The 11,359-nt window shown below is 37.0% G+C and overlaps 2 protein-coding genes across 2 annotated transcripts; both read right to left on the reverse strand.

The window, feature by feature from the left end:
• Positions 1–6,567: 6,567 nt before the first annotated feature.
• On the reverse strand, positions 6,568–8,009 carry LOC110696680. The gene is made up of 3 exons (XM_021874033.1): positions 7,284–8,009; positions 6,823–7,241; positions 6,568–6,730 (listed from the first exon to the last, which is right to left on the reverse strand). Exons 1-3 carry the CDS (start codon positions 8,007–8,009, stop codon positions 6,568–6,570), a joined length of 1,308 nt encoding a protein of 435 aa, XP_021729725.1.
• A 34-nt stretch (positions 8,010–8,043) lies between these two features.
• On the reverse strand, positions 8,044–9,201 carry LOC110696681. Its single transcript, XM_021874034.1, has one exon. It carries the CDS (start codon positions 9,199–9,201, stop codon positions 8,044–8,046), a length of 1,158 nt encoding a protein of 385 aa, XP_021729726.1.
• Between the last annotated feature and the right edge of the window lie 2,158 nt (positions 9,202–11,359).

Here is an 11,359-nt window from a genome sequence, read left to right on the forward strand (position 1 = left end):
TTGTCAGAGCAGGCGGTAGGCAGAAAGGGTCCAAAATGTCAGAGCAAGTTCAGGGGTCCGAATGTTCTCTCTAAAAAGTTCTCAAATGTGAAAATGACTGAAGTCAACACTCCCTTATATAGGCAAAGTGAGAAGGCGAAGGGTCACTTCCAAAATTCAAAATTTGGGCGGGAGAATCTCTCGGCCTTTCGCCGAGTGACACCTGTAGCAGGCCGTCGCCTGTCACAGTGCGACACCTGTCACAGGTAACACGTAACCAGTCACGTGCCACCTGTGAGGGGCAAATGATTAGGGGATTTTGCTCCCACCAATCGGAATGCGCCACGTGGGCCAATCAGGTCCTGCCAAGTGTCCCTCAGTTGGAACTGTCAGGGCTTGCCACGTGGCACACGTCTATTCGTCCACTTTGGACCTATTATGTCATGACACGTGGCATCCTCCATGCCTAATGGAGAAACCGGCCACCTAGGCCCAACTTCCAAGGGAAGCCCAATCAGCCCTAGGTTAACCTAAACCTAGGATTGACACGTTTCCCAAGGTTATAAATACCTCCCTTAATCCTCATTAAGGGAGATTACGCACATTTAACACTCTCACCTAGAGAGACCCAATCACCTTTATTTCCGCATTAGTTACTCCTTAATCAAGTACTAACTTGACCGTCCGGAGGCGGATCTCCAATCATCTGGAGCATCCGTTTGTTTTGCAGGTACAGGCGTCCGGTTCCAGTCTCGGAATTTTAACTCTCCCGCAGGACATCAAAAAACCCCGAAACAGAACTCATACTTATAATAAGTTAATAACGCAGACAAAAGAATTTCTGATCAATACAAACCAAAGGTGTATGAATTTCTAAAGGCCAACCAAATTAATCTTAACACATTCTCAAATAATTCCAGATTCTTCAACCCTAAAATAATTCTTTCAACTCTAATTCCTCCCTAACAGATTATCCTATAGTGCCAGCACAATTTACCATAAAAAAAATAATGCTCAATTTCCATTGCCTTATCCAAAACCAAAACAAGATATAAATCCAAAACCCAAAACATAATAACACCCAAATGATATGTAATGGTACCTTAATCTTATTTATCATTTCACTTGCTAACAGAATGTCAATCTACCTACTAAAGTGTACCTACAACTCCATCTATATTAATCTCTGACATAACTTAGATACAGTAACTTGCCTATAATCTTTCTCTATGAAATCTATGGCAGTAAAAGTATAAATAATTAAATCAATTGTAACCAACAGACTTACTACAATGGTAACAAAATATCAATCTTATTAAATCAATTCAACTGCATGCAACAAAAAAACATCATTATCATTAACACAAACGATTTACACCTAATCCCAAAAAAAATTTAAAAGAAATACGAAATAACCTGATTTGACAACCCAAAATTAGAAGATCACTAACACCTTCAACAAAGGCGAAACGTTCAACTACATTCAACAAAGTACATTATTATAAATTACAGACACCAAAATACATTATTTCAAAAACCTTTTTTTATTAAAAAATAAAAAAAAAAAAAAAATAAACAACAACAAAAATTCAATTAAAACTTCACTTACACAAAATCATATGAATTTGAGACAAAAATTACCAAAATACGGTAAACCATTCAAAATCAGTATAAAGCAAACACTTTTCAGTTTAACATTTACCAAAACCATCCACAAAATACCCCAAAAAAATTCAATACACTTAACACCCAAAATTTAAATCTGCATGCACCAAAAAACATAATAACCAAAACCGTTTTTCTTTTTTTAAAAAAAAAAAACTTTTAAACTTCAACACAAAATTCTAAGTTCCACTTAAACAAAATCATAACAGTTAGAAACAAAATTACACATAAACAGAACATCAATCAAAATCAGTATAACTCAAAAGCTTATAATAAGTTAAAAATTTAACAAAACCACACACAAAATGCCCCAAACAAAATCAATTAAAACGAAGGAAAAAGAAAGAACATCGTAAAAATTGGAAATAACAAATAAAAAAATGCAGATGAACAGACAAAAACAAAGACAAACTGAAAAAAACACGATCAATGAGAAAACTCATTTTAAAAACCCGAAATTCAACAACAAAAAAAAAAAACCCACACTTCATCACCTCATTGAAACTTCAATGGCGAACAAACAAACAAAATGGGAACGAAAAAACGAAACCAAGACAAAGCGAAGATGAACAGACAAAAACAAAGACATAGTGAGGAACATAACTGATATTAGTAAAAACCCGTACAAAGAGAAAAAGAAATTCAAAAACACCCAGTAAAAAAAACACAAATCCACACTTCATCACCTCAACGAAACTTCAATGGCGAACAAACGAAGAGAGGAAAAATGGAAACGAGAAGGAAAATGGAAAGAACAAAGATGAACCGAAGATCATTAATAGAACAACGAAGAGAGAGAAAGTGAAAAGAACAAAGACAAAGTGGACATTCGAAACAACTATATAACTCTTAAAATGGCAAAACCGCAAATAAATTAAAACAGCTAGGGTATAACCGTACGGACACTGCTTAACTGTTCATAAGGAGAGGAGGGGGGTAAACTTCTCACTTTTTAAGAGTTATAGATTTATTAATTAGATGAAAAACTAACAACTTCGACTAATTTCTAATTTAAATGCTTAAATTAAGAATTAATTTCGGATTTAAAAATTTTCAAAAAAAAAAAAAAAAAGGCGGTAGACATCTGTCGGAGACGTCTTACCCATGGTAGAGATGTCTGTCGCAGATGTCTCTACCACAGGTAGGACATCTCCACCAAACATCCACACCGTGGTAGAGACGTCTGTCGGAGATGTATTTACCATGGATAGGACATCTCCACTAGATGTTTAGACCATGGTGTTACCGTCTCCGACAAACGTTTGTAACATAAAAATAAAACTTACCGACGCGGTTATCGGGCTTAGCAGTCGTGATGGTGGTGGTCGACGGTCCTCGGCCGATGTTGAGGTCATGACAGTGGTGGTGTTGTGGAGTGTTGCTGCCGTTATGAAGGTAGTCACCGACGTTAAGGTTGTGGTGTTGTGGAGGGTGGTTGCAGTGTGGAGGGTGTGAAGAAGACTGTAATACTCCGTATTTTTTGTGTATTTTATAAATTATTTAATTAATTATAAAATATTTTTTAAGGGCTCAAGTATTTTAATTAAATATTTAAAGGGCTAAAGTATTTAAATTATTGAGTTTTATAAAAGTATAATTTATTTTGGCCTAAACATTTATTAATTGTTTGGGCTCATTTATACAATAGTATGTAAACAATCCTTACTCCTAGTAGACTCATCCATCTCATTTAATAAAGCCCAATTCTTTTATTTGAACCCTTGTGAGTCAAATATTTCATGATTAAAGTCCATTTATTTATTAAGCCCAAAACCTAATCTCTACTCTTTACTCTATAAATATCCCCCAAACCCCAAAATTTTCCCACACAAAGAGACTCAAAAATCAGATTTTTGGGGATAAGTATTATTTTCTTTGTTTTTCCTTATTTTCTTTTCTTTCTTTTTCTTTTCTTTTCTTTTCTTCTTTTTCTTATTCTTTCTTTTCTTTGCTGCTCCTTGCTTCATGCGTGAATTCTGACGCATGGGAGTGACGGCTCCCCTTGCCACATCACCACCTCGCTGCCACGTCACCACCTCCAAGTGTTGATTTTTAGGGTTCTAACTTACAATTGATTTGGGGGTTTTATATACCTATTGATTGTAAGTGATAATAAGGCTTATAGACTATATTTTTATGGAGTTTTAATGAGTTTTTGTTATTATTATATTGCTGAAATTTTATTTTAAGTACAACTTTTGTGTTTTAATTAAAAGGGGTTAATTACCCATAAGTACAGAAGGTTTTAATTGGTTTTAATATAATTTTCAGATTTATTTGTGGGGTTTTAACCTTAAAAAGTGTGCTCGAATTTTTATATAAATACCGTGAATGAGTTTTTACCTCGTGGTTTTAATTACCCACTTAAAGAAAGAGTTTTAAAGGTTTTAAACCAAAATTTCAGCTTATTAGAGTGGGTTTAAAGTGTTTAAAAGTTGCTGGAAATTTGTGTAATCAAGGGAGTAATTGAGTTTATGTAATTGGTATTGTAGGAGACTGGTAGGCGTGTAATATATCATTGGAAAGGTCTTCAAGTCTACTTTCCAATGCAATTTGAATCACTCCATTATCATTTGTATATCAAAAGTTATGAGCGTAATAGTGAACAGGTGTCATATTTGTCAAGTATTTCATCAACGTTTTGCTTCATTTTCACTCAATTAGCTCCGTTAATCCTGAAATACATAAACAATAACGAAACTACCCATAAAAGCATCGAATCATCGAAACTAAACCAAATTACACCAAAATGGACTAAAACACTCGACTAAGCTAATAAAACCAACCAAAAATAAGCTAATAAATACGCACAAAACACGACTTATCAAACTCCCCCAAGCTAGACTAATTCTTGTCCTCAAGCATTTAACCATGAATCACAAGGGAGGAGAATGACAACTCCTCAAACAATCACAATGTGCCATCAAGTTCAAAACCACGATAAAAACGAAATCAAGAGTCAACTTGCACAAAAACCACCATTCATCTCATATACTTGGACTTGACAACTAATCTTACCACACATCTCCCCATACCTACTCTCACAAACATGAATAGTTCTCACTTTAGTTGTGAAAAATAAAAACAATAACGCTCATGTGTTTTCGGGGTGAAAAATGAAGCCACTCAACCTAAGCATAGCATGCATATCAACTTCACACAACCGGCCTCTTTAGGCTTGCAAAGTGACTTTCTCCACTTTTAGTGATTGATGCAAACACGAAAATCATGAAATCCATATTAGGTAAGCTCGGTAAATAAGGGTTAGACGACGTATTTTGGGAATGTGGTGCTCAAAATAAAACAGATCCTAATCCCACTACACATTCAAATGTCGGGTTCAATCCAACCTTATTTCCTCCAACTCTATACAATTATAAACATGGCCCTTTATTCTTTCCTTCTTTTTTTTTCTTTTTTTTTCACACAAAGAGGAAGGGATTAAATAAAAATAAAATGGAAGACTTCTCTATTTTTTCAAGGGCCTTTAAGACCATATTTTTTCTTCTTCTTTTTTTTCATTTTTTTTTCTTTCTTCCCCTTTTTTTTCTTTCTCATAATCTCCCTTCTTTTCTCTTTGTTTTTCTTTCTTTTCTCCTTTTTTTTCCTCTTTTTTTCATTTTTTTTTCCGTTTTTTCAACATCATTCACACTCATTGGGCTTAACAAATGTAAAACACCTTCAAAATAAACCTAGAAAAATAGCTCTAAAGCTTTAAATGTAGGGTATCAAGAAGGGGTTAATATGGCTCAAATTGGTTCAACCTACGGGTGAATGTAAAATAAAAACAGAAAGAAAAACATGAAGGCCTAAAATGTGGAGGCTCTAATATCTACAAGGAAATTTCAATCACCTTTTCGCGATATGCATCATAAAGTCTCAAATAGTCACAAAGCAAGACCAAGAATTCGATTATATGAAGGACAATCTAATCACACAAGAAGAAACATGACTGCGGTAGAGTGAAATCAGTCATATAAGGCTCAAGACTCTCACCGGGTACATAAACTATTCACATAAGTAGAGCGGGGAGACCAACTTGGCCACAACCTAGCTCAAATCCAAGCACATCAATGAATGGGTTTTCAAAAACTCTTTTTTTTTTTTCAAAAAGCACACATATGTGATTATAATCATAGAAGCATAGTTATGCAATGGCATATTATTCGACACTAGAAAGAAATAAACTACCCAAAAATTGAAATAAATCTAATATATACATGGTGAAAAGCAAATCCTCCCCCAAGCTAAACCATACATTGTCCTCAATGTATGCATAAATCAAAGCAAATAAACAAGGGGAAGGGAAAAGCAAACTACTGGTCAGGAGGGGTGGGGGGGGGGGGGGGAAACCATACCTCGGGACGGTGCTAGGACCGCCCTGAAAGTGTTGTCGCATCATGCCCCCGATGTCATAGAACTCGGCTTGGAAGGTGGCTTGGGACGTCCGTGCCTTATTATTGGGGGAGGCACGAAATTGCACTCCTTGACTCTCTGCCCCATCTGCAGATTTTATTTTTTTTTATTTTTTTGAAAAAAAAAAATAAATAAATAAATTCGGAAAACCTGAGGCACGGACGTGCCTAATGGGAAGGCACAGACGTGCCTCTCTAAAAATTCAACCCCCAAACTTTCTGCCTCAGAGGCACGGATGTGCCTCTGCAGAAATTGGTTTTTCTCCTTTTTCCTTCCTTTTGGCGCTTTTCCTCCTTGTTTCTTCTTATTGTTGCTTACTTTTCACCTATATAAAAAAAGGACCACAAACAAATCAGAAACTAGACACAAGATTCAAGTCAAAAAAATCAAGAAAAATAATTAAATTAATGAAGAAAAATTAACGAAATAAGAGTAAAAACTCGAGAATGGGTTGCCTCCCATTTAGCGCTTGTTTAAAAGGTCTTTAGCTCGACCTCCCTTGTTGGCTCAACCGGGATCATTACACGGAGAAGGAGGACCGCGATGTTGTTCATGAATTCCTCCAAGCGACTCCTTCATCGGCTTATTCACTTGCCTTATAACTGAATTCACCTTCATATAGCCAAATATGCCATCGGGTGGAACTTTATCCTTTCCTTTCACGAATTTCCTGTCAGACACATACCTATCAAACGGGGGGTTAGTAGCATCGATTCTCAAACAGGTACCACCATCGAACGTAGAGTTATGCTCATCAAGCACGGCTTTTGACAACGTTGCGAGAAGGGCATCGGTTCATCATTGGCCGGTGGAGCTACATATTTGGAGCCTTGAACATCCTTGCTCCTTACGTCCTTTCTAGGCTCCTTGATGCACACCTTCTCAACAATTTGCTTCGGAAATAGTTCATCTCTTCTGAGGAAGATGGCATTGCATTGTTCTTTCTGAACCTTCGCTTGATCTTGAAGAGTCGATAGGCGGTTCACCTGTTGCGAAAGTTGGCTTATCTGATAAATAGTGTCTCCCGTAGAGGGAGCACCCATGACATTCAAAAGTGAGTATTCTAACTTTTCATCACCTACTTCAAAAGTGATCTTACCTTTCTTCATGTCTATGATTGCACCTACAGTAGCTAGGAAAGGTCTACCAAGTATGATTGGAACATTCACATCTTCTTCCATCTCCATCACAACAAAATCACATGGAATGAAAAATTTACCTACTCTGAGGGGTACATCCTCAAGTACACCCAAAGGAAACTTCACTGACCTATCTGCAAGTTTTAGAGATATTCGTGTAGGTTTAAGCTCACCCATCTGTAGCTTCTTGCATATGGACAACGTCATAAGGCTCACACTTGCACCTAGATCGCATAGTGCCCTATTGATCTCAATATCTCCAAGCTTCACTGGTATTGAATAGCTACCTGGATCTCCTAATTTCTTAGGGAGAGTGTTCTGCAAAATAGCACTGCACTCTGCATTCAAAGCAACTGTAGTATTCTCTTCTAATTTCCTCTTGTTAGATAGCATATCTTTTAAAAATTTTGCATAAGAAGGCATCTCAGATATGGCATCTAGGAATGGAATATTAATATGAAGCTTTTTAAGAATATCGAGGAACTTACTGATCTTTTTCTCAAGTTTAGCTTGTGCTAACCTTTGAGGAAAAGGAATCTTGGGCATATATGGAGCAAGTGGCTTTGGTGGTGGTTCCTTTGATGCCTCCTCAACCCTAGCATCTTCTACTTCCTTCTCACTTGCCTCTGCTTCTTCATTGACCTCCCTTGATGGCTCCATGGTAGGAGGATCGTCCAACTGCCTTCCACTCCTCATGGCTACAAAATTCATTTGGGCTCTTTGAGGTTGTTCTGTCTGGCCCGGGAAGGTTCCTGGAGTCTTTAAAGCTTGGTTAAATTGGTTGGCCAGTTGGCTTATCTGATTCTCCATAAGTTTACTCTAGGCCTGCAACTGTTGGATAGAGCTATTTTTGATGTTGGATGGCACTGTTTGTTGCGGTTATGAAGCTCTCTAAGGTCACCTTTAGGCTTGATTTCTGAGGTTGTGGTTGCATAGGTTGTTGGGCATTGGGTGGTTTCTGTTGGAAGCCTGGTGGTGGTTGGTTGTAGGTATTGGGTTGAGGTGGTGGTGGAGGGTTTTGTTGCGCTTGGGAGTTTTTGTAGGAAAAGTTGGGGTGGTGTTTCCATCCTTCATTGTAGGTGTTGGAATAAGGGCCATAAGGCCTCTTTGGGTTAGAGGAGTAGAAAGCATTGGCTTGCTCGATTGGCATTTCTTCCGCATTCTGCGAAATCTGTGGGCAATCTGGAGCAACATGACCCTGCACATGATATAACTGACACAACTCCTGTGGGGTGTTAGAAGTTCCTGCTTGGAACTTATCAAACCTGCTTGTTAGTGCCTGCACAGAACTAGTTAGCATAGTTAAAGCATCAACATCAAGTTTACCTCCCTTTTTCACAGTGTTTCGGCCTCCAGGATGATAGTTATCATTAGCCGCCATCTTCTCTATGAGCTCCCTAGCTTCAGTGGGGTTCTTTGTCAAGAGAGAACCTCCTGACGCAACATCAATGTAAATACGGAACTCATGAGTCATGCCATTGTAAAAGGTCTGCATCAAAATCCAATCTGGAATGCCATGGTGAGGGCATTGTCTCTGCAATCTTTTAAATCTCCTCCAAGCCTCATAGAGAGACTCATCATTTGACTGCCTAAAAGTTTGTAGCTCATTCCTCAATCTTGCAGTCTTCTCATTCCCTAAAAACTTCACTAGGAAGGCTTTCACTAACTTGTCCCATGTATCGAACGAGCCAGTGCCTTCATCTCTTAACCACTCCTTTGCCCTGTCTCGAAGTGAGAAGGGGAAAAGGCGTAGTCTGATTACATCATCTGTAACACCGTTCAACTTCATAGTATCACATTTTTCCAAAAAGCTATCTATATGACTTACGGGGCAATCATGTGGTAGCCCTACGAATGAATCATTGGAGATGAATTGTATGAACTGTGGCTTGAGCTCGAAGTGTTGAGCCGTGACTGGTGGTCTTATGATGCTTGAAAGGACTCCGGTAGTTGTATCAGGAATACCGTACTCCAAGAGGGATTTCGTTGGTTGGTCTACCATGTTTCTCCTACGTCTGTTCCTTGTTCTCCTTCTTCTTATAGTTGCCTCGATCTCAGAATCAAATGATTCAAGATCTTTTGAACCTGAGCTACGTGTGGGCATGCACAAGAAAAACTAGAGAAAGGTATCAAAAACACAAGGGAAAATAGCCGAAGCAACGAAATAAGCCTAGCAAAAATGAATCACAAATAATCAAATGAAACCGTTAGTTCCCGACAACGGCGCCAAAATTTGGTAGGCGTGTAATATATCGTTGGAAAGGTCTTCAAGTCTACTTTCCAATGCAATTTGAATCACTCCATTATCATTTGTATATTAAAAGTTATGAGCATAATAGTGAACAGGTGTCATATTTGTCAAGTATTTCATCAACGTTTTGCTTCATTTTCACTCAATTAGCTCCATTAATCCTGAAATACATCAAAAACAACGAAACTACCCATAAAAGCATCGAATCAGCGAAACTAAACTAAATTACACCAAAATGGACTAAAACAATCGACTAAGCTAATAAAACCAACCAAAAATAAGCTAATAAATACGCACAAAACACGACTTATCAGAGACTTTAAGTTGAGTAATTTCTAGCATTGTGGCTAGTTGGAAAGATGATTCAACATACGTTCGCATACTTGGTAATGGTTTAAATGTATAAAAGTATGCTAGGCTTTGTTTAATTAATTCCAAGTAGTATCATTATATGTGTTGGTTGGAATTGTTGATTTGGATTGATGTTGGTGATTGAATTGTGATGTATGAATTATTTATGGTGAATTGATGATTGGAATCAATTATGTTGGCATGTTGGATATAAACCACACTTATATTATTGGCATGATAGAGAGCATGTTTAATTAAACTAGTGTTTAATTTGGTATGGAATATTGAAAAGGAATTTTACTATGGTTCATATAATTTTTTATTGATGCTTTAAGCATGGGAATTGAGCTAGTAAGTGTCTTAGTACACAAGAATAAATTTTATTGCGGTACTTATATGCACTTAAGGTGTTTTTAACACCAAGGGATAGGATTTGTGATGCATTATGCGGTTAAGGTGTCTTTGACACTAAGATAGATTAAAAAAAGGTTCAACTATTAAATTTATGTGGTCACTAATTATTCAAGAATTAAATTGGTATGTTTGAATGCTTGAATGATTTATAATGTTTGATTGTGCTATGGTTTGAGAGTCATCACCAAGTATAATAATATGTAAAATAACGTAAAGTGAAAGAGATTACACACCAAAACTCTTGGAACGTATATACCTTGAGTATGAACATATGGGGGGAGTTATGCGACTTTATATTTGACCATAACTTCTACTGGGAGTACAGCTGTATTTTCCTTTTTATTATCATTATGCGCAGGACGTCCAGTCACTACATGTGACATTTGCCTACCCGGTTAGCTCCCGGTGTAGTTTACCTCGATTTATTTGAGGCAGGGATTTGGTTGGAAACTCGTTCGATGTGTAATCAAAATTAAATGAACATTGGTATTTGTCTAGTTAGGTGTTGAATGTTTTGTATGCTTGTAAACAGGTGCAGCACGGTAAGTTCTGTGTTGATAAGATGAAAGCATGTTAGTGTGTTTTATTACGCTTATGTACTTAGCATTGTTGATTGTGTGTTTGTATGTTTGTTTGGCCTTATCTTTACCTTGGCCCTACGACGACCCATTTCTAATGGCGAGTAGTGGGGACAAGTAGAGATAAGCTTTACAGGTGATGAAGCATATTTATGATGGGCTTGAGTGAAGAGCGAATCATGCTTAGTTCTCATAGGAATATGATGTGTTTTATTTGCTTTGAATATTATTTATTTTATTGAGCTTGTGAGATTAACACAAAGATTTTTAATATTATTTGGTTTTAAAGGCCTACAATAGTTCCAAGTTGTAGGTTGACTTCGTTTGACTTTGTTTGATTTTACTTTCGTTTGGTTTGACTTCTAAGTTGACTTGTTTTAAATGGTTTTAAAGATAGTCTTTAGCTGTGTGAGTCTTTGATATTTGCCTTACCCGTTTTTACGGTGGCGGTAATGTCTTAGATTTTCCTACTTCATATTTTAAAGATGGCAAAACAGGTATTTTAAAGGAAAGGAATTTCTAAGGTGTTACAAAGATGGAGCCACTCATGGTGGTGTAGAGGGTGA

The sequence above is a fragment of the Chenopodium quinoa genome, unplaced genomic scaffold (genome assembly GCF_001683475.1).
Source record: "Chenopodium quinoa cultivar QQ74 unplaced genomic scaffold, ASM168347v1, whole genome shotgun sequence".
Classification (NCBI taxonomy): Eukaryota; Viridiplantae; Streptophyta; class Magnoliopsida; order Caryophyllales; family Amaranthaceae; genus Chenopodium; species Chenopodium quinoa.